The 24007-nt window shown below is 34.9% G+C and overlaps 1 protein-coding gene across 3 annotated transcripts in view; it reads left to right on the top strand.

The window, feature by feature from the left end:
* The window catches only part of LOC105347544 (uncharacterized), a 34033-nt gene that overhangs the window by 7284 nt on the left and 2742 nt on the right, over positions 1 to 24007 (top strand). For all 3 annotated transcript variants that reach the window (XM_034471450.2, XM_034471451.2, XM_066070418.1), the window contains exons 15-30: positions 4896 to 4989; positions 5129 to 5248; positions 5532 to 5620; positions 7157 to 7325; positions 12800 to 12860; positions 13028 to 13157; positions 13427 to 13512; positions 13720 to 13835; positions 14118 to 14195; positions 14654 to 14788; positions 15185 to 15348; positions 16383 to 16559; positions 16759 to 16841; positions 22388 to 22471; positions 23009 to 23114; positions 23499 to 23646. In XM_034471450.2, the coding sequence (XP_034327341.2) occupies positions 4896 to 4989; positions 5129 to 5248; positions 5532 to 5620; positions 7157 to 7325; positions 12800 to 12860; positions 13028 to 13157; positions 13427 to 13512; positions 13720 to 13835; positions 14118 to 14195; positions 14654 to 14788; positions 15185 to 15348; positions 16383 to 16559; positions 16759 to 16841; positions 22388 to 22471; positions 23009 to 23114; positions 23499 to 23646 (1840 nt within the window). The remainder of the gene's footprint in view (positions 1 to 4895; positions 4990 to 5128; positions 5249 to 5531; positions 5621 to 7156; positions 7326 to 12799; positions 12861 to 13027; positions 13158 to 13426; positions 13513 to 13719; positions 13836 to 14117; positions 14196 to 14653; positions 14789 to 15184; positions 15349 to 16382; positions 16560 to 16758; positions 16842 to 22387; positions 22472 to 23008; positions 23115 to 23498; positions 23647 to 24007) is intronic.

Raw genomic sequence — 24007 nt, 5'->3', positions numbered from 1 at the left:
TTTCTGACACAATCTTCTTTCTGTTAATACCAAACAACTTATTGTAAACATATATTACATATTTTACAACCCAAGTTATAAATCGTGATTCGAAATACCTAAAATTACTATATCTATCCATCTTTTTTTTATTTTGTTACAAAATTAAATAAAATCTAACACCCCATGATCACAGTCAAAAAGAGGTTATTTCACTACAAGAAAATATGGGCTTAGCAAATGAAGGCAATTTACTAACAAACTTTAAAATAGTAAATATTTGCAAGCAAATACAATAAAAATATACATCTTACGTAATGTTACATTTCATTACAATGTTGCATAACATTACAATGTTGCATAAATTATGCAGAATTATTGAGATATGCCTGTAAATTGACGGGTTGCTACTTGGCAACTCTAAGAGACATTAAACGACAGTGAACAATTCTAAAGGCGAGAACAGATATGTAACAAATCAAAAAAAAATTATTTAAAAGCAACTGATCTTTAAAAATTTTGTAAATGCCGATCCAATTAGAATTCACCTTGCATAATATATTTTTGAAATCTTGTTTAAAAGAACAGTGATGAATTACTAGTATATTGAAAGCGGGTTCCATGGTTAATCCGTCCACGATTCAGGAAGATGTTTACAACTTGCACATCTTCTATGTGACAGACTATTTTCATTTTCTTGAGAGAGAATGAAAGAAAGATAAGTAAATTGTTTTTTTTGTATTCAATGCATAACGATTTAATATCTATTTTATGTAAATGATGCAAATAATTCAATCGCAGAATCGCTGCCTTTTCCCAGTTTTTCATTCAGCTTTTTCAGAAGTTCAATTTGTAACTTGTTCTTCTGAAGTTCCTGCTCGAGCACCTGGCACTGTAACTCGTGAACATCATCCACATTTCGCTTCCTTTTCAGATTATTCTTCCTATAGAACGATACATGAAATTCGGTTTACTGACGTGATTAAAAAAACAAGTCTTAAATTCAAAACGAAAACATTATGCATAATACTGTTTGGTTAATAAATTTTATCAATGTAAAAGTTCCTATGTTTAGAGTTACCCCGATGCCTTTATTTTCATTTCTGCTTCTCCCCCACGCGATGTTTCTTCCTTCTCACAGGTAGCTTGGGATGGCCCAGGAGACTGAGACAGCATTGGGGAGGGGACAGCGGCTTTCTCTGAAGTGATTGTGTTCGGTGTTGACAGCCATACATCTTCAACTTTGAATAAATCTACGTCTGAAATTAATCCATTGTAAATTGGACATATTCGCCGCTGGAATTACATTCATTGGTGCTTACAAACGTGTTATCACAATATTATTGATTGTCAGCTTATGAGGAGAGAGAGAGAGAGAGAGAGAGAGAGAGAGAGAGAGAGAGTTAATGTACCCAAATTTTCCAGGTCAGTGTCAAAACCACCGTCAATCCCTTCAATGGAAGTTTTTCCTATTATTGCAACAACCTGAAATAATTATCGACACTTCAATAATAAATTCCTAAAATGGCGTAACTTTACAATTTAATTTAGCAATATATACGAGCCAGTGAGAAACGCAGGATTTTTTCTGCTTTCTGAAATAGAATTTATTTAATCTTTTGTTTAAGGAAGAAGGGGTTGCAGTATCGAGTATGTTATTTTCCCTTAAGCTGAGCCAATTAAAAAATTCAAGTAACAGATTTCGATTTTCTTTAAACGTTACGTTATACATATTGCTCTCATCGATTTAGAATTATATTGAAAATTTATTTCAACTTAAGACCATTTTAAATAAGAACCCAGCTGGGAAAAATTTCTTGGTCTGCCCATGGACAAATTGAAATAATAAGATTTTTAATTAAGACATGTTTATCTCAGGCACGCAGCATCGTTTTTTAAAGGGGGGGGAAGGGGGGGGGGGGGCAACCTAATCCCAAAAATCTTGACAAGTCACAAGTGACTCCAACTTCTCAATCTTTCAAGGTAAATTTAGGAACAATTTTCTTTGCTGCGAGAAAAAGTGGGCGGGGGGGGTGAACCCTCTATGATGCTATGTCCCTAATGGTTAGGTCTAACTTTGCAAAAAAAATGGGGGGGGGGGGGGGGTAAGCCCCCCCCCCCCCGGTTCCGACGCCTATGCAAGTAAAAAACAAAAAAGGGAAAATTTTTGAATCCCAAAATCTTGAAAATCCTAATCCGTGGGTGAGGGGGTACTTAATATTCCTTTCCCTTCAATTTCAGTCTTAATTTCCTTATTTTCTCTTCCATTTCTTAAAAATATACTCTGCCTGTATCAATGTGTATACTAGATTGTTTTCGACACATACTTTAAATATCATACAGTCACATGTGTATGTGCATAGCTGCATGCTATGTGTACACATTGACAAACTTTTTATGAAGATTGTTTTATTAATCCAATATTATCGATTTGTTTCAAATTTTAATTTTGTTTAATTGATGGTAATAACTTGTTTGCAAGTCTTTAACAAAAATCAACTAGACATTATTCACGAACCTTCTGACTGAGATCACTTGTGTTGACTGGGGTGGGGGCTGGTCCACCTCCCGTCTTGGACCTATCTCGCCGAAACTCCGCCTCCTTTTTCTTGGTTTGTGAAGACAAATCCCTCCACTTCTTGCATATTTCAGCAGGCGACCTCTCCTGGACAGAGACACTGTTGATTCTGTTCAAGTTGTTAAAACATTAATATTAACACAAGTAAATTTTGTCCGAAAATTGATATATCCACCCCCACCCCCCCCCCCCCCCCCCCCCAAAAAAAAATCTATGTCGGTCCCAAAAGTAAACTTTACAATAAAAGATCCCTTTTTGCTGTACTAAAACATTTTTTTAAATGGAAAAGACCGATACTCATAGTATTTAATGCATCAAAATTTAGATTCAGTCCTTTCTTAGAGATTATTTTAATGACGCAATGGGTAAACATTGAAGGTCAAGGATATATCATACAGTTTTTGTAAACATGCAGACGCTATAAAAAAAAATGTAAGTGTTTTAATCACTGAAATTAAGGTTAGGTGCAAACAAAGTTTCCTATAGATTACATATTGACATATATTGATTTTGTACCACTGATTTAGCACATTTGTCAGCCCATGTTACGAACTTTTACATGTACCGGTACATGTAGATCTAACATAAATCCGAGATTCATTTGACAATATACCCTCTTTTATAATATAAAAACGCAAATAGGTTATTTGTATATGAGATGAAATCACTGAAATCAAACATTATCCATATAGATAAATAATTAATATAAATCGTGAAACATTTTCTGTGAGATACATACGAGGAACAAATGTCCTTCCAACATTTGTTTTTCTTTTGATTTGTGTTGACATCTTTGTGAGAGGCAAACAAGATCGCTCGATTCTTCTCAACTTCTTCCACCAAAATTTCAATCTCCTTGGCAGAAAAATTCTTTTTCCTCTCCTTTTTAATTTTATTTACGAGTTCGTCTGCCATATCAAAATCAACTTCCGGTAATTTAAGACGGACGTAAATACGAGAAAGTTACGTCGGAACTAAGTACCTTTCGTGAAACGGTCTTAACTAAGTGCGTACGTAGTACTTAAGAGTGTCGTAACTCGTTATACCCCCCGCAAACGAAGTTTGGGGGGGTATATAGGAATCACCTTGTCCGTCTGTCCGTCAGTCTGTCCGTCCGTCAGTCTGTCCGTCCGTCTGTCCGTCCGTCTGTCTGTGCAATAGTGTCCGGTCCATATCTTTCTTATGGAGAAACATTGGAAGTTCTTACTTCACACAAAGATTGCTTATGACCTAAGGGTGTGTCATGACCTTGACCCAAGGTCATTCGGGCAAGGTCAAGGTCACTGGCAGAAAAAATACAAAATTCGTGTCCGGCCCATATCTTTCGTATGGAGAAACATTGGAAGTTCTTACTTCACACAAAGATTGCTTATGACCTAAGGGTGTGTCATGACCTTGACCCAAGGTCATTAAGGCAAGGTCAAGGTCACTGGCAGAAAAAGTGCAAAATTTTTGTCCGGCCAATATCTTTCGTATGGAGAAACATTGGAAGTTCTTAATTCACGAAAAGATTGCTTATGACCTAAGGATGTGTCATGACCTTGACCCAAGGTCATTTGGGCAAGGTCAAGGTCGTTGGGGGGAAAAGTGCAAAATTCGTGTCCGGTCATTATCTTTCTTATGGAGAAGCATTGAATGTTCTAACTTAACACAAATATTGCTTAGGACCAAAGGGTGTGTCATGACCTTGACCCAAGGTCATTTGGGCAAGGTCAAGGTCACTGGCAGAAAAAGTGAAAAATTCGTGTCTGGTCATTATCTTTCTTATGGAGATGCATTGAATGTTCTTACTTCACACAAATATTGCTTATGACCAACAGTTTTAAAAAAATTGAGCAGTTATTTAAAGAAATAGACGGTGAAATAGATTCATCCAATATTTTCTATAATTGGAAAAATACACGCATTATGATTTTTATCTTAGCGGGGGGTATCAATTGTGAGCTTGCTCACAGTACCTCTAGTTAAGTACTACCTAATGTACGATGCTTTTGTGAAACGGTACCCTGTAGAGATAAATAATAATGAAATTTAACACTTTTATAACGAATTTGTTTGCAGTTAAAAAAGTTTGCACAACCATTTAACAAAATAGTTTGAATGAATTTATTTTCGCATGAATTCTTCAATTTAAAGGTACCGAAAGAATATTTTTTCTTTCTGAGCCCCAAATTAGCAAAAATTGTAGTCTGGTTATAACAAATTCGGATATAACGAAGTAAATCCATTGGTCCTTAGGACTTCGCTATAACCAAGTTTTACTGTACATACATTTAACAAATCTATAAGGTGTTATTTTTGGGATAATTTTGGCAGTGGAAAAACTTTTTTGTTTCAGCATTGGTATGAAGATTCCGACCATTGTGAAGGAGGCCCAGACATCGCTGGAGAATGGCTGCTGTGTAGTGATAGGACTCCAGAGTACTGGAGAGGTACAAGAATTTACTATAATGCAAGAACTCCTTCCAATATCCAAGAAAATTGGAAGAATGAATTTTAATGTGTGTAAAGTGGAGGAAATATTGACATGTAGGTTATACAAGTTTTCTTTTCATCTGTTTGATTTTTTAGGCTTCATTTGAGAGTGAATTTAGCAAAAACAAAGGAAAAGTGACTGGATTTGTTTCCCTTTGTAAGGAAATTTTTTCCCGATTCGTTACTCAGCATTTTCCAATTATGATAGAAAGTCAGGTAAGTATTTACATCAACAGTTTCAGATTTATACACATTTCATGTATTATATTCAATCTTTTTAATTAGCTGTTTGAATTTTAAGATAATTTTATTTGATTGTCCAAGCACGTTATGGACATTTTCTAATTAGGTATATAGCTAATTCCTTTATTTTATGTTGAATACCGATAATGTAAGTGTATTTTTTTAATGTACATCTATTATTTATAAACTCTTTTCATTTCATTTAAAAATAACATTAAAGTGAGTTGTGTGTTACTGTATGATTTTGTCGTGACAGAACAAGGAGGAAGTGTTGGTGGACGAGTGGAGTAAACAGGCCAGGGATCTGCTGCTTGGATTCGCAGAAAAAATCAATCTACCTAACAGGTATTGTCTGCATATTCCAGACAGTGAGGCATTAAAGGGTTATGAATGTGTTGTATTCTTGAAAATTTTAATTCATTTAATTGCTATTAATTACTTAATTAAATAATTAATTGCTGTTAATTGCTATCCGTTTTCGTCCGTCGTGGTGCGACGTGCATCGTGCGTTAACAATTTTACATTTTTAACTTCTTCTTAAAAGCTACAAGGCTGATTGTTACCATTTTTGGTGTGAGGCATCTCCATGGTAAGAGGAATCTAAATTAAGAAATTCATGGCTCTACCACCCCCGGGGCGCCACATGTGGGGCCAAATATGCAAAAATAGCCAAATTTTCAAAAATGTTCTCTACTCCCACACATGCGATGAAAAAACTGGTTGCATAGTTATGATGTCCATTAAGACCTCCACCAAAATTGTGAAATTTATGGCCACTGGGTCAGGGGTTCAGGCTCTAGGGTGGGGCTAACATGGCCGTATAGTAAAAATGTATTAAATCTTAGAAAATCTTCTTCTCTACTCCCATATGTACATGTATCTGTTAAAACTAAATGCCTGGTTATAATGTCCATAAAGCCCTCTACCTGAATTGTGAATTTCATGACCCCTTTGTTAGGGGTTCAGGCTCTAAGGTGGGGCCAATATGGCCATATACATGTAGTAAAAATGTTTTAAATCTTAAAATCTTCTTCTCTACTCCTACACATGTGGGCAAAAACTGAATACATGGTTATGATGTCCACTAACTCCTCTACCTAAATTGTGAAATTCATAGCCCCTGGGTCAGGGGTTCAGGACATATGGGGGGGGGGCAATATGGCAATATAGAGTTAATGCATATAATGTTTAAAATTGTCTTCTCTATTCTCACACATCTGTACAAAAAACTGACTTATAATTATGTTTACCAGGAAGTCCTCTACTGTAATTTTAATTTTCATGTCCCCTGGAGTATGGGTTTTGACTCTAAGGCAGGGCCAAAATGCATTAATAGGTGTTAATGCAAATAATGTTAAAAAATTATCATCTTTACTCCCACAGGCACACACCTGAAAGGAAAACTGAATTCATGATTTTGTAGACCAGATCTTTAAGGTTTTTGCCAAAATTATAGGTTTCACAGTTCTTTTTAAAAGATTTCAGGCAGGGAGGTGGTCGTCATTACAAATTTATAATTTTTCTACTCCAGAATGAAACCTAATTAATTGAATGCATATATGAGACTCCTCGACAAGTTTGTGTATGGGTTATATACTACTCAGGTGACTGTTAAGGCCAATTGGCCTCTTGTTCTGAATTTAAATTCATTTATCTTTTTCTGAAGTTCTGAAAATGTGATGGCAGATGCTTCTCACTGCTTTTGAAATTTTCTTAACCGTTTGACTTAAACATAAAAAAAATTAGTAAAAGACACATTCAAAATTGTTTGATACTGCTATTTGTAAAGGGTGAATTGCAAGAAAATGTTATTTGTACAATTATATCTAATAAATTGTGAAGATAAACAGCATTTTAAGTTTCCTAGTGTTATAATTGTAGTCCCTTGGATGAGATAATAGACAAGCTGGGGGGACCACACTGTGTAGCAGAAATGACAGGCAGGAAGGGGAGGATCATCAGACACTCTCCGGAGGAAACGCCTCGCTATGAACTACGCACTGCCAATGCCGATAGTTACGGCGGAATCGAGAGTCTTAATGTGCAAGAGGTGAGCGACTGTTCGAGTCCAATTTTATGTACTGTAGATTCCTAACTAAACACGAGGAATTAGAATCTGTGTTAAATCACAGAAATCACAATTCACAGATTTTAAAATCTCCCTTTTATTAGCTCACCTGAGCTGAAAGCTCAAGTGAGCTATTCTGATCACTTTTTGTCCGTCGTCCGTCCGTCCGTCCGTCCGTCCGTCCGTCTGTCCGTCTGTAAACTTTTTACATTTTGAACTTCTTCTCTAAAACCGCTTATCCAATTTCAACCAAATTTGGCACAAAGCATCCTTATGGGAGGGCGAATATAAATTGCAGAAATAAAAGTCAGATCTGTATTCAAAGCGGAGAAAACCTTAAAACTGTAAAAAAAGGGGGGTGCATTTTAAAAAATCTTCTTCTCAAGAACTACTGATTCCAATTCAACGTTGTTTAGCATAAATTATCCTTATGGGAAGGAAAATATAAATTGCAAAAATTAAGGTCTAATTATGTTTCAAATCTGAGTTATTACGAAAATAATAATAAAGGAAAGGCGTGTTTCAATCAGTTTAATAGCTTCGGATTCGGCATTCGGTAAAATGGGTAGACAAGACTTGGCCTGGGCAAAACAAAAGATTGGCAGTTATTAATCTGCCAATCTCATTACAATTTCAGGATATTTGATGGACCAGTATATTTGTATTTGCTGTAAATATTGCTGCAAAATAATGCGTATTTGGAATTGACGATTGCCGATCTGCCCCGGCTTTTATTTTGCCACGGCCCAGGTTTGCGTACCCATTTTACCAAGTCTCGTATTCCATACATCTAAAACGAGGTTCTTTGTTTAAAGCAGCCATGACATTATACGAAAAAGGGTCGATCTGACTATGATGAATATGCTTGTTGTGCAACAGTTCGCGAATGAAGGGAGAGTTTTGAAACATGCAAAATGTATTTGTGCCGATTTTGTGAAGTAAAATGAGGCTAAATATTTCAATGCGTTGACAGTTTTCACACATGACGTTGGTGTTAGCTTGTTCTGATTTTCGTTTCGTTTTCATTATTTATGCTTTGTAACCTGGGAACTATCGTCTGTATTTCGTGATTTTTACGTATCAAATCAAACAGAGACTTCGGTAAATCAAACAGTTAACTGTTTACCTGCGCAAATTAAGCAAAATCTGATGTATCAAAAAAGTACTGAAATACAATTCATTCTATCGGTAATTCGGCATTATATTTTGCGTAATGGTATATTAATGCAATAGGTTTTGTTGAGATGCTCGGCATTTTCTCGAGTTTATTCAGTTTAAATAGAGTTTGATATCGCTGTCGGAAATATGTAGGTATATACATGTACATGTATATATATGATTCATTTCGAAAAAATAAATTGTGTTCTTTATTTGTTATAGTGCATGTTTCTTGTGTTTTATATAATTGTTTACAATTTCTATTTACTAACCATATTTGAGTGTTAAGCTTCGAATTATAAGCAAGATACAGAGATTTGCTCACAATTCTATGTTTGTACACAGATCTTAAAAACTAAAGATTAAAAAACTAAAAAAAAATTCAATATTTATTAAGAAAATTTTCAAAGTCTCTTCTTCCAGAAACCAACTTTAACAACTTATTGCATTGTAAACTTAACCTTTTTTAGCTCACCTGAGCCAAAGTCTTCTCAAAAACTATTAGGCCAGGAAAGCTCAAATTTGAGTGGAAGCATCCTCAGATAGTGTAGATTCAAGTTTGTTCAAATCATGGTTCCCGGGGGTAGGGTGGGGCCACAATAGGGGGATCATGTTTTACATAAGAATACCGTATTTTTCGGGGCATACGCCGGTATTTTTTTTCACCGATGCGCGAGATTCGGCCTATCCCCCATATCGGCTTATCGTAGTCCCAAAGTTAAAAAATCAGACAGTAAAATCCCAAATCCACTGCTTTTATCCATCATTTATTATGAGAGGTTGTTTTTTTTTCATCCATTTAAACTATTGTTCGATAGTTGTCTCGTTGATAATTTTCGTTAATATGTAACATAATAAATAATAAAATATACGCGATATTTTCATTGCGATTCAACAAAATATACGCTATATTTTCTTTACAATCCAAAATCAAAAGAATGTCTTTTTTCCATATCCATGTTTCATTATATAAACTAATCCGAAATCGCTCGTGTATGAAACGAGGAAACTATTGTCGCATACTAAAAAAAGAAAACGAAACCGTGTAGAAAGTAATATTACGGAAGACTGTGATATAACGAATATTGCAATCCCCGGTATTATGAATGTGTGCAGTTTGGTTTTAAAGTGAAAAAGTGAAATTAAGAATAGATATTTAAGAATGACATCAGTGCATTCACTACTATGCTCGTTGATTCATGGTAATAAATTGCATCATCTTGATTTTTGTGATTCTTTCATGGCAGCGTTTGTAGGAATCAGTGGTCTTGGGTGTAGAATAAATCAAATACTTTATTCGGTACAATTAATCTCCTGTTAGTTGAAATAACGGTATTCTGGTGTCGTGTGTATACAAAGGTGTGAAACCCGTGTCTTAGACACAGCCTGCGGGCACAATAAATGATAGCGTAGTGTATACCTCAGACCAACCGTTACACTTTGTTGCATTAACTGTGTTTGTTAGGAATACAACTTTCTTGCAAAACGACAAGTCACTTCTTAAGTAATTTAAAGAAAAAAACATAATTTAAATAATTTTCAGGGTATTTCCATTTCTCATTATTAACGATTACGGGAGATAACTCTATTTGAAAATGAAACCACGTGTTTGAGATAATGGACGCCATACCCAGTATTTTACGTATAGCTTTCAAAGTATAACATGATCAAATGAAAATTAAATGTAGCTGTTATCAATGAAATACAAAATGTTTAGAAACATAGTATACATAGTATATTATACAAGTTCATGGGGGTAGGTGTTGCAATAAAATTATATTATGTGAACTATACGGAATACGGAAATACGGAAGAGATCAATCATCCACAAAACACAGACGTGATTGAGCCAGATTGTTCTATTTTTTAAAATTGCTAAAAATATATTCGTTTAAGCTAATTAAATAATTATAATTACTCTTTTAACTTTCTATATTGATATTCCTAAGAGTGTTTATACCGGCAATGGTATAATAATCAGCGGTCATACTTTCACTATAGTAATCTTTGATTGAAATTCGGCCAATCCCCCAAATCGGCCAGTCTAAGGATTTTTTCTGAATTTTGTCTAAAAATGAGCAATTCGGCTTATGCCCCACATCGGCGTATGCCCCGGAAAATACGGTATATAGAGAAAATCTTTAAAAATCTTCTCAAAAACTATTAGGCCAGAAAAGTTCAAATTGAAATGAAAGCATCCTCAGGTAGTGTAGATTCAAGTTTGTTCAAATCATGATCCCCGGGGGTAGGGTGGGGCCACAATTGGGAGATCAAGTTTTACATAGGAATATATTGAGAAAATCTTTTAAAAATCTTCTTCTCAAAAATATTTGGCCAAGAAATCTCAAATTGGCATGTAACCATCCTTAGGAAGTGTAGATTCAAGTTTGTTCAAATCATGGTCCCTGGGGGTAGGGCGGGGTCACAATGGGGGATGAATTTTTATAGATAGAGAAAATCTTTAAAAGTCTTCTTCTCAAAATTATTAGGCCAGGAAAGCCCAAATTTGAGTGGAAGCATCCCCAGATCGTATAGATTCAAGTTTGTTTAAATAATAGTCCAGGGGTAGGGTGAGGCCACAATGGGGGATGAATTTTTACTTAGGAATATATAGAGAAAATCTTTAAAAATCTTCTTTTTAAAGAATTTTTGGCCAGAAAGGGTTTAAACTTGTGTAGAGGCATCCTCGGGTAGTGTAAATTCAAGTTTGCAAAATCACAGTCCCTAGTGGTAGGGCAGGACCGTGATGGCGGTTTGAATTTTTACATAGGAATATGAAGAGAAAATCTTTAAAACTATTCTGGGAAAGTGTTCGGTTCAAAACTCAGTACTTAGTGTGAAAGCAAAGGTTATGCAGATTTAAGTCTGATGAAACCATGATTCCCTAGAGAAAAATGGGGCCATGAAATGGGGGGAGGGGGGGGGGGTATATAGGAATAGAGACAAATCTTCTTACAGGTACAACAACAAAAGGCTTGGTATTTACCAAAAAATAAGAGGTTGATAAAAATTGGCAGATTTTCAATTTTTTTTTAGCAAGATCTACTGTACTCAGTTGTCAAGATATGTTGATACTGTAATGCTAATTTGATCAGAATTAAGGCAATTGTTGCTCAGGTGAGCGATGTGGCCCCTGGGCCTCTTGTTTTCAGACAGATGTAAACTAAATGAAACTGTGAAAAAATTTGGCTTTCACGATTTTTTATCCTCACAATTTGATGAAAACTGTTGAATCACAGAATCAAGTACTCCCTTAAATATGAAATCTACAGTATTACTTCAGAAACAACTATTTGACTTACACAATAGATTAGTGAATTTTACTGTTGTATTAATTAATTATGCCTTAACCTCATCTGAATTAAAATAACAAAATCTGGATAAATGTGTATTTTTTTTAAGTACATTGAATAATAATGATTATTTTATGCAATATACAAATAATCAAACTTAATTGACGGAATATTGGTAAACAACACAGATAACGGTGTTACAAGTGTACAAGCTATCACAAGGTGAATAAACTTGGTATCAACTACCAAAACATGCACAGGAAGTAAAGGTAATTCTTGGTACAAACTATCAAATTCCTCAACTTCCTTTTCGGGACATGTCTGGCCCGTGCGTTTTCCCCCATCTGTCAATTAGGCGGAGTGCTGGTATATATGTGTTGGGAAATCGGCATCCCATGTGCTAATGATTGGGGTTCACAAGTATCACGCCATACTTGGGACCCCCTCCACCTCCTAACAAAGGGGGGGAGGCTCACCTGGTGTACTCAAGGTTAGCAAGTACGAGTATATACCAGGGAGCAATCACCGGAAAACAGGGTAAACAGTCATGTCCCGAGTCATCCCCGTCCACATGTCATTCATCAAGCATGGGACATCTCTGGCACTTGTGATCAACACAAGGCCCCCGTCTTGCCCGTTGTGCACCTTTTTGCGTGTTGGTATTTCGGTGGACCCCCAGACCTTTCCATAGCAGAGCAAGGACAGTGTGGCCTTTCGCCAATACCCATGGACTTTGTGGATAACATGTTTGTGTTTTGACATATAGTCACTGATCTGTGTATTGATTCTGTGTTGGCAAATAATAAATTGTGAACTGTTGCATATCTTGTTCTGTACTCAATAATAGCAAACAAGCAAAGCTGTGGGATTGTGTTCCGTTGGAACACTGGTGCAACTGCATAAATAGCAGGATTACTGATGGTCAGGCAAAATATCATTGCTATCGCGTATTATGACTGTTCAATTAATGCTGATTTAGTTTCAATTCAAAAAATTTTTTTTTAGAGAAACTTGTTCATGGAAGGGAAAAAGCTTGTGGCTATAATATCTGATGCTGCTAGCACAGGTAAGTGGAAAAAGGCTCTCTTTGACTTAAAACAATTGTACAACAATGAGGTATTTTCTTTAATAACTAAGTGTTTGTCTTGTTTTAAAAAAAAAGGTTTTCTTATTAAATCTTTGTTTATGAAAATTTATCAGCTATAAGATAGTTTGTGTATTCAATATCTGCAGGGATTTCTTTGCATGCTGACATTCGTTGCCCCAATCAAAGAAGAAGAGTACATCTTACAGTGGAGTTACCGTGGAGTGCCGACAAGGCCGTACAACAACTGGGAAGGTCACATAGGTCAAATCAGTCAAGGTCAGTGGTTTAGTTGTTTCATGCTTAAGTATTAAAAAAAATATAAAGTAAGAAGGATTGACATAAAATCACCCGTTTTAGAGAAGACATAGGTTTTATACAGAATTTGAAACATTGTTTAAGTTCAAATTAGAGAGGGTGATATTGAGAAAAATTATTCTAGCAAAATCCATTTGTAAGCGGGTTACAAACTTGCCCCCCTGGGAAACTGTACCATTTTCCTGTCATATGTATGGGGGTAATATATATTTGTTGTGATCTTCTTTTAGTGGACCTTTATACAAGCTTTTGACTACAGACTTGGGAGGGGAGAGAAGATTTGCGGCTGCTGTGGCACGTAGGTTACAATCTTTAGGTGGGTAGCAGACTTTTACTTTTTCTTAAGGACTGGTTAATTAAAGTACCTGTGCTGATTTGAAATGTTTTTTATCAATCACCCGGATACAATAAATGTGTTTGTTGGTTGTTAAAAGAAATGGAACAGGATTTCTTTGATGCAGAAATGGAATGTCTTGACAGAAGTTGTCTTTCTTTTCATGATCAATTGTATTTCATGTAACAGGTGCCCTGACTAAAGGAGATAGAAGGGCTGCATCGGGAGCTGATCTGACAGAGTTTAACTTTGATACACCCTACGGAAGGAACGCCCTGAGAGCCATGTATCAGAGTGTTTGCACGGTAAGCCGACTTCTGGTTCTATAGCCTATGGTCAGCCTAAACAGTTTCAGAAATATTGTGAAAAGGTTTGACAGAAATTTACATGTATTTCATTACTTACTTCTCCATATTTTTCACTGCATTAGTTATAGGTGTTTCTTTCTCATGAAGTGTTGTGTTTCATTTAAACATAAATTTTTATAGATTGTAGTTTAAAAGTAATTTCCCTTAATAAATTGATTGATCAATACTTCGGGGAAAATGGTGTGTTTAATTTCATGTTTATTCTTTTATTTTTATCAGAGGAAGCTTCTTCCTGGTATAAACATGAAGAGTGTATCTGAAAAATATAATGAAGAGGACTTTCTGGCTGTCATGCAGGTACAGTAAAAAATATCAGCCAATAATGCTACTAATTATTGAATGTAGAATTATGTTTTTGAGCAGACTTAAAAAATCAAGTGTTTATTGAAGCAAGAAACATGAAAACAATTGTACGTGTATTGGAGTTAGGCAGTGTCAATGAATCTAAACCATTGACTATAAGATACCCTGAAAATGATGTCAAAGAAAGATTATGAAACCACAGTCTAACATTAATGCCCACATCCTTCATCTTATTACATCTTTTATCTGAATGTCAAATTTTATGATGTTTGAGTATATTGTCAATGTGTATAATCATAATGCCTTTTATCTATGATGTTATTTCATTTACAGAATGCTAGAGTTAATTCCTTTATTTTTACACATGTACTGCATACAATGCTCCTGTAATGTAACTCCCCTATAAAACCAGTTGGTCAGAATAAGCTCAGGTGTTGTGTCTTGATTTTCAGGAGTCCCTGATTCTGATGGGCCTGATTGATGTTGAGGCCTTGAGGGTGGGGATCCAGATCAAGGACAAAGATGCAGGGGACGTCTCCAGATTCCTGAACCGCATCCTCGGGCTCTCAGTTGCAAAACAAAACTGTGTAGGTACTTCATGACTGTCTATAAGTCAACAAAGCAATTTATTTTTTTGAGTTGTTCTTAAATATGCTGCTGCAGAACTTAGATTTGTCTTTGAAATGGAATTCAATACTTTGTGTCACTGCATATTTAGTCATTGTTTGTCTTTGTTTTGCATTTACCCCATTCACCCATAATTAGGCAAAATTTGAATGAGACCTTATCTTGTATTTTGATAAAATCGTTTAATCAAAGTAAACTAGTTTAGAGCTATTGGGTTATTTTAGTGCCATTCAATGAAAGTACATGTATTTTGTGGGGGTATTTGACTGTGTATTGTTTGTATCGAGTTGCAAAACAAGTAATTTTAAGCAAAGGTTTGATGTTACTTTTGTATCATCTGTTCTATTTTAAACCAGATATTTAAGTACTTCATGGAATGCATGACCGTATCCATAGAGAATGCCAAGAGTGAAGGTCGTTACAATGAGGGCTTGTTAGATATCACAGCTTCCTCGGTGGAAATGGTGGGCAAACCTAAAGAAGTGTTCACAGAATTCAACAAAAACCATGCAGTTACAACGTAAGTTGTACATATTGAGGGACAGTATATATGTAGCTGGATTTTCATTAACAGATTATAGACTGAAAAACTTTCCCCCTGCAATAATTATAAGAGGAATGTTTGTCATCCAATTTGTTTAATTTTAGAGAATGAAATTACAATGAGTTAATTGGTAACCTTTAAATGCATAATGTATTTTCAACATTTGAATTTGATATTCGAACCTTATTCACATCTAAATGGATATGCATGTAAAATGTACTGTGTTTATGCTTTAACCATATCGAGGTGATATCCAAAGTATACTGGTGTAAGATGGTATGGGACATATGTGGATATTAATGTGGATTGAAGAGTACTTTTACTGGCTTTCAAATATCACAATATTCACTGTGGAATCATTTAAATTCATGGGGGCAAATTTTCTGCTTATTAGTGGGGATGTAATTTTGTGAATGCGTCTTAACAACTCTTTCACAATATGTTTTTGTCGAGGATTTAAATTCGTGGGGAATGGCTACCCATGAATACCACAAAAATTCATCCACCACAAATTCTAATGATTCCACAGTAACCAAAAAATATGTTTTTAAAAATATTTGAAAAGGTAGATATTTTAATAGCACCAGGGATTCAAACTCATGACTTACAGATTTGTAGAGATACCTCCAACCCAACTTTGTATGCGGTTAGGTGACAATATTGGAAAGGAAACTGTAAATAAAATTACACCTGATTCTGTTGCTTAGTTTGTCACAACATGGAAGTGTCCAATACCATCTTAAGGGAATATACACAACTGTATTATATCAAATCTTGTGTTCTTTGGAAGAAGGATAAGAGTTCATATACGAAATAAATGCCAGCATCAAAATGATATCGACAGTACACTATACACAATAGTATAATCCTGTATATGGTCCATGGAATGGGGGTTGAGAGTTCATGGGAAGTAACCACCAACAAACAATTTCAATTCTAAATCATGTGTTTATCATTCTAACTCCACTCCATTGTACGCTATCCAAGAGAAACCTTTCTGATAATTTAAGATCTGTTGAGCTGATGGTGGACAGAGGGATGAGTTGGGAAATGGCCACCACAAGGGCAGACAACTTCAAGGGTAAATACGACGGGTTCTACGTCTCCAAACGAGACATGTACGGAAAGAAGATGTACCTCCTAGCCACTCAGAAAGAAGGCTCATCTCATCTCTTCACCATTGCCAGGCAAGTAGAGCATTGTAATTTATTAACAGTGCACATATATGATTTGATTGGTTACAATTGGAATTTACCCAAAAAGTTTTGGGCCGATTAAATGACATTTTTCATATAAGTTTGGGTTACTGGTAGGAGACATGCATTGCCTATATGTACCCGCAGAATGCTTGGTTGTATTCTCTATCGTTATGAACATTACTTACAGACCCAACACAGGCCTCTCCCAGTTTGATGAGGAGAAGACCGATCTGATGCACAGATACAGCCCAGTCAGTGCAGACAAAGCAGGTGGGTCAAAGGGTTCTGTAGAATCCAAAGTATCTCTGTAAACGTATTACATTTTAACAATTTTGGTGGAATGCAGCTTCTGCTAAATCAAGTGCATCATCAAATGTCAAGCTTGTAGGTAAATAGATGCATTAAGAAATGTGCTAAGTGTTCAGACAAATACTGTACAAATATTATACCTATACAGTATTAGGATCTCAGAGAGCTGGGCTTTTAAGTCATCTGACCATGGTGAAAAGTAGGATAATGAGCTGTGCACAGACCAGACATTGAAGATTGTGAAAAGTTTACCGATTTTGCAATTTACAATACATGTACCAATTTTTAATAGATAAGAAAGAATTTTCTTGAATTTGTGGCAAGGGCTAAAATGAATTTTGTTTCTCCCATTCCAAAGAACATTTTCCTTGTAACATATCAATTGATACTCCTTAGAAACTTATTTTATATGAATTAAATGTTAATTTAATATAAGGCCCACCTCCCTCTTCAACATTTAATAAGGGCCAAATAAATCTGTTATCATGCCTTGTTTCTTTAATTTGTCAACAAGATTTGGCGAATGCACAACCCTTATATTGACAATATTTCAATTCTGTTGGGAACACTTCCAAGCTTTCTACATTTTGAGTGGGTTGATATTGTCTCGTTAATTGAAAAAATTGAAAATAAAATCCAACATTAGTCAATAACAACTAACATATGATACAAACTTGTAATTAGGAATCTAACACTTTCAATTAATGCCAGTACACTGAGTGGAGCATATTGCGTTACCTTACAATCCTTTGCCATTCCCTTGTAGAGGTTTTTAAAACTTTGCTATGCTTGCAGATTTTGAATTGGATTTTAGGTGGCCCAGGGGAAGTTAGATACTTTGCTGTGTGTGTGAGGATATTGTTTGTTTTTAGCTCACCTGAGCTGAAGATGTTTTGTTCAAGGCATTGGAGTTATTTTTAGGTTACTGAGTCACTTGTATCCTTTATTCCTTGGTATCTAGCAGAGAAACTCAGTACATTGTTATGATGAGCAAGGAGGACTTTATTGAATAATTATGCCCCCTTTCGAAGAAAGAAGGGCATATTGCTTTGCTGCTGTCGATTGATCCACCAACAGTCTCCGTTTATTTTCTATGCAAAGGATGCACATATTGAAATGAAATTTGGTATACAGGTTTATCATAATAATATCTAGGTCAAGTTTAACTTTGGGTACCATCAAGCAATTTTCGTCAGAGTTGTGCCTCTTGGACGTAGAAAATTCCAATTTTTTGCAGTTTCCGTTCATTTTCTTTGCAGAAGATGTACATATTGAAATGAAAATTGGTATACAGGCTTATCATAATAATATCTAGGTCAAGTTTAACTTTGGGTACCATCAAGCATTTTTTGACAGAGTTATGTGCCTTGGACGTAGAAAATTCCAATTTTTTGCAGTTTCCGTTCATTTTCTTTGCAGAAGATGTACATATTGAAATGAAAATTGGTATACAGGCTTATCATAATAATATCTAGGTCAAGTTTAACTTTGGGTACCATCAAGCATTTTTTGACAGAGTTATGTGCCTTGGACTTAGAAAAATTTCAATTATTTGTAGTTTCCGTTCATTTTCTTCGCAGATGTTTCCAAGGGAGGGGGGCATAAGTGTTCTACAAATATCTCTTGTTTTTAATAATATATATTGTAGATTCCTTATTTTACACAAGTACTTAATTTTATAATCTCGCCATTGTGTATGAAATCGTGAGAATATTTAATTGGAATATTAATTCCTGGTGTATAATTAGGAATATACACTAGTATTATGTACATGTTTATAATTTTACACGTAATATGCAACTTTTTAGAAATGATTTGATCTATAGAGAATGTTTTTCTGAAATTGTTTCATCTATATGCAGGGGAACAATAGCTAAAATTGCTATTCTGTTTTCAATGGAATCCTGATATTTGGTACTTTTGTTTACCTGGTATTCATTTAAGTAGTCATAAGCAATTTCCACTGGTCTCTTTTAAGTCATCAATGTTTTGAGAAGTACCTAATTAAGGTGCCTAGATTGAGAGAGTATTGAAATACCTGGTACACGGAATACTTTGTCAGGAAGTTAATTGAAGAATTTTGACTGCTTTAACATTGACAAAGGTCAAGGATGATTGGATTAATCATGCATTGCCCATGAATAGACTTTTGGCAAAATGCCAGAATTTTATTAAGGTGCATTGCTTACCTTTTAAAATGCAATATTTGTTTTCTTGTAGATAATGTAAGTCATTCACATTAGTTTGAACAAGGTTTCTTCCTTTTTGCTGAATGCATTTGAATGTAGGTTATTTGCCTTGCTCTGCAAAAGTCCCATGATGCTTTGTACTGAAATAGTATTTCTTCAACAAAATTTTAAAGAAATTTTATTACAAATTTACTAAGAGAAAGCAGTTAATGGAAATTTGCAATGGTGCAGAGCATACAGTTGCAAAAATTGGAACACGAAAAAGATACATATATCGTGTGATTAGTGATTTCTTCAGTCTCAAAAGATGATTTTTTCCATTCAAAATGAAATGGATATAGGTCAAGGTATGTGCATGTACAAAGTTACAAAGACAAATATATAAAAATCCATTATAATGACACCAGACAACTATAAACAGTCATTTACAGATGATTTTAAATAGGAGGAGAGTTGTAAAATATTTAAAAAAAAAAAAAAAAAAAAAAGGTATTTGAAATTAGACAAAAAAAATCATGTTATTCTACAAAGAGTTCTATATAAACATGTACACAAGTATCACAATTGTAAGTGTTAGTGTATAATTACAATACATATACATATATATAACTCAATGTGGTATAATTGACAATTAGTAAATTATTATAATCTAAAAGGAAGTGATTATACAAATCTATGCAAATTATTACGTGTACACAAGTATCCAATATATTGCACAATGTTATCAGCAGAGATGTATATATACAATCAAATGCAGTAATGCATATATCCCTGTTTGAAAAGTTGACATTGTGAGACCTAGAATGTAACATTTGCATTAGCTTCACACCATCACATAAACAATCGAAGAAAAATATTCCACATACAAGTATTCCATGATCTGGTACATTTTGTTATGTATCTACTGTAAACAGAGAAATATTCACCCCCATTTTATTTTTGCCCCTGCGCCCTTGTCAGCTGGTGAATTTCAGACTGTGTTAATTCCAATGTCTCATATTATCTCTCTTTAAACACAACTGTGTCTGGGTGAATTCCAGAAGGTGCGAAACTGTTAGCAGGTGTAGAAGGGCGAAAATTACCCTGTATACAGTATGGGAAAACAAAGGTGGTATTGTCAAGATATATCATTTCTTCACAGCTTTTGATAATGTTCAGTCAGTGATTGTTTTATTAACTTTCACAGCCAGTTGGACCTCGCATGAGAAGATCTTTCACATGAAATTTTCTCACATGAATTTCATTTGATATTTTTTGCACTAGATATTACCAAATCATCTCAAATGCACTTTAACACAAAATTTACTTCACATTAGTTTCAAGTGAAATTTTCTTGGTTGCAATTCATTCGAGTGATTTTTTTTCTTCTAAATTTTCATGTGAGACATAACTGTTTGCATGTCATTGTGATTTTGTAAGCAACAAAGAATTGCTCGTCAATTGTCTATCATGATCAAATCTTGGAAGATAGACTTTTTAATCTATAGACTTGTGAAAGCATGTGGCCACTGGCCAAGAACCAAAGATATTGGATTTCATAGAAATATAAAATCTTAATAAAGTTTCCAAGTTATGCATTTGAGCACAGATTGCCAAGATTATTGGAATATCCATATTGCAATGCTTATTTAGGTTATTGGCAAAGTTGGCGTGATCAAACATGCTATAAACCAGGCTATATAAAACTGTACTAGTCAATAGTAGGCTAATGATCAAGAAATTTTTTTAACCATAGTCTTTCAATACAAGATCTATGCTATGTCAGTAAGTAGAACTGTGTCCTAAGATACTCTTATATTGGGGCCCAGGTTTGTGCAGTCATCTAAATTGGTCGATTATATACAATGTTAATGGCAGAACTGTAGGGAGATTCATTTGTTTACCAGACCTATTAATTACAATGGAATCCAAAGTATGATGGAGCTACTTGAAAGAAAAGAGATGGCCATAAAATGATGTACTAAGCATGAGGAAATTGATTAACCCCTAGATTACTATCGATTGAGGTAATTAATGCATTTTCTATCGATGCAAGTCGTCGGAATGTAAACTTAATTTGACAGAAAAATGACATATGTCGGGAGAATAATGGTGAAAATTGCAAGCACAAACCTAAACGATGCAGAACTAATGACACCAAACTTTTTTTTTTCAATATGTACAGTGATTTGGCAATATGGATTTTGTGGGGGTAAAATGCTGTGTTGCCATGGTTTTGTACTCCTTGTGTGCACTGAGCATGCCTGCAGATACATCAGATGATATAACGTAAAGTCCTTTGCATATTATGATAAAATGGGGAAAAATGAATATTTATAAATATTAAAATCTGATTGTATTTCTTTCTTACCCACGGAGTTTGACATTGGTCTGCCAGTACAACCCAATCAATTGCCTTTTTATTCAGTGACATTATGAAATGAATTTCCTTTAGTGTCTTAAATAATTGAAAGTTTGCAATAGTGACTGATTAGATTGCTTGCCGCCAAAAAATGACCATCAAGAAAGATTTTGAATTGCATGAAGTGAAATGATTTTAAAGTACATTTCAAATTCAAGATGATAGAATAACCTGGATGCAAAAACTACCATACACTCAATATTGACGTGCAAGTTTTCAAAATGTATGATTTTTACAGATAATACAAGTATATCATTGAATATGATACATATAATCTACAGATCTAACAGTATGACAATAATTGAAAAATTGGCCATTGTGTACTACTGTAATAAACTCTATATCATTCAAATATTAGAAGAAGAAAAAATCTGAGGCCTTTTGCTACAGTGAAATTGAATGTCAGTCACCACTCCATTGTCGTTCTTTTTCCTGTCACTCTGCTGGTCCCTGCAACGACTCTTGTTAAATTGACCTTGGAAGCTTTATCCAGAGGTAAACCCCCTCATCAATGTTTCCACCTGAATAAAACCCGCCATGATTTTATCATGTGATCACGTTTTTATCTGAACGGTATTGATTCTCTACCTCCCCGCGGGTAATCAGGGAGAAAAAATAAATTAATACTTTTTCCCCCTGGCCGTAGATGCTGCATAGAAATGAGTGATGTCCCTCTCTCTACCAGCAGGAGGGTAAAAATCTGTTTCTTTCAGCACATAATCTCACCAAAAAAACCAATCCTCCATAAAAAAAAAAAAAAGTACTGGAGTTGGTGCGGTTTTTCAATCAGTCAAATTCCTTATTTTATTGCAAGAACCTAGGGAATAGTACTGGGTTCGAAACTTTCCCAAATGTCAAAATACTCACATTGTTAAAAGAGAAGACAAAGTTACTGATTTTCCATCCATTACTTTCAGAGTCGCCGTGGAAGGAGCAGTACGAGAAGTCCAAGAATCAGTGCATGCACGGCCGAGGATGTAAACACGGAGCATCCTGCAGAGGTACAGGAGGGGGAGGCCTGGGATAGGTTACACACGATACAGGACGCGTTATTGTAGTGGCACTGCTTCTTCACAAACTCCTCACATCTCTCTTCTGTCAAAATAAAATTTGAAAAAACTCCATTTTAACATTGCACTTGGCTTTATTTAGACACATTTTATTAATATACCAGAAAGTATAGTATAAACCAACTCTTATAAATTTTCGCAAGTTTTACGATATCATAGATTCCTCATCGCTAATTTATCTCGCTGTGAACCAGTTATTGTTGTGTAATGATTAAAACAACATAAATGTTGGTAAGGCTTGGCCGTGACTAACGATGTCATCTCTGGTAAATTACGAAATAAAGTGGTCGCAAATTAAAGTTTGTTTAATGGTAAATCTATGTGACTCCAATATAATATTAACAACAACTAAAACAATTTTTTAAGCTAAAAAAAATGTTATGGGGAGGAGGTGTTTGAGTAATCAGTCTCATGTTTCTTTTACACATCTTCATAAAAGTTATTAGAGACATTTTCTTCTATTGACAGTTGGTAGCAGATGCTACACCATCCACTTGTTATGTGGCAACATCCTGAGCCACATGTCAACCTTGGAGAATGCCTTGAGCAGCAACGCCCACAAGTTAGGACTCAGGTAGGATGGTTCATGGTAATTTCAAGCCAAAGGAGAAGTTTCAATAAGATTTTGTGTTGGTTAACATGTTTTGGTTTTTTTTCAAAATATAGATTTAAAATACTCAATTTGAAAGTTATTTGATAATGTCTAACATGTCAAGTTTTCCATTATGCTAAAAAAAAAACCTCTAAAAATAGGATTTTAATTTATGCAATGATCGAATGACAAAAATGTGGTACCCTAGATTACCTTTACATTGAGTATATGATGGAATGTTATACTGATTAACCTCTAATATAGCACATGTTGCATTGAGTACCGGTAACAAAACCAGACTTTGCAATGGAAATTTACATACCCAATTCATTAAAGGTTAACTGTTGGGGTTTTTTTTCAACACAGCAAGTGGGAGTCTACCATTAGAGTAGTGAGAGTCAAACTGAACAATGGAGAGAGGGTGGTGGGGGTCAGGTACCCAGTGGCTCTGATCAAGTTTGTGGAGAGAATGATGAAGGAGAAGAGCGACGCGGAACAGCTCATTTTACAGGCAGTGAGTATATACACATACAAGGTTTATTAATGTTGTGGTTATTTTACAGGCAGTAAGTATTTACATATACAGGGTTTATTTGTGCTGCTTATTTTACAGGCTCTAAGTATTTACACAAAGGGAGTTTGATTGTGTGGTGCTTGTTTTGGCCATAAGATCCAAAATTTAAGCTGCTAAAATGCAGCTTAAAAATATATAACATGAAAGTTCTGAAACTTAACCCAAATTTAATACTTAACAAAATATCAATTTATCCTTGTGATGCCCCTCTTGAATTTTTGCATATACAAAATATATATATGTACTGCATTTACCCATGTAATGTGAACAGATTTTATTTCAACTAGCATGCTTTTAAGAT

Source organism: Magallana gigas, chromosome 8, assembly GCF_963853765.1.
Source record: "Magallana gigas chromosome 8, xbMagGiga1.1, whole genome shotgun sequence".
Taxonomy (NCBI): Eukaryota; Metazoa; Mollusca; class Bivalvia; order Ostreida; family Ostreidae; genus Magallana; species Magallana gigas.
The sequence above is the reverse complement of the archived record's forward strand: the minus strand, read 5'-3'. Positions and strand labels throughout refer to the sequence as shown.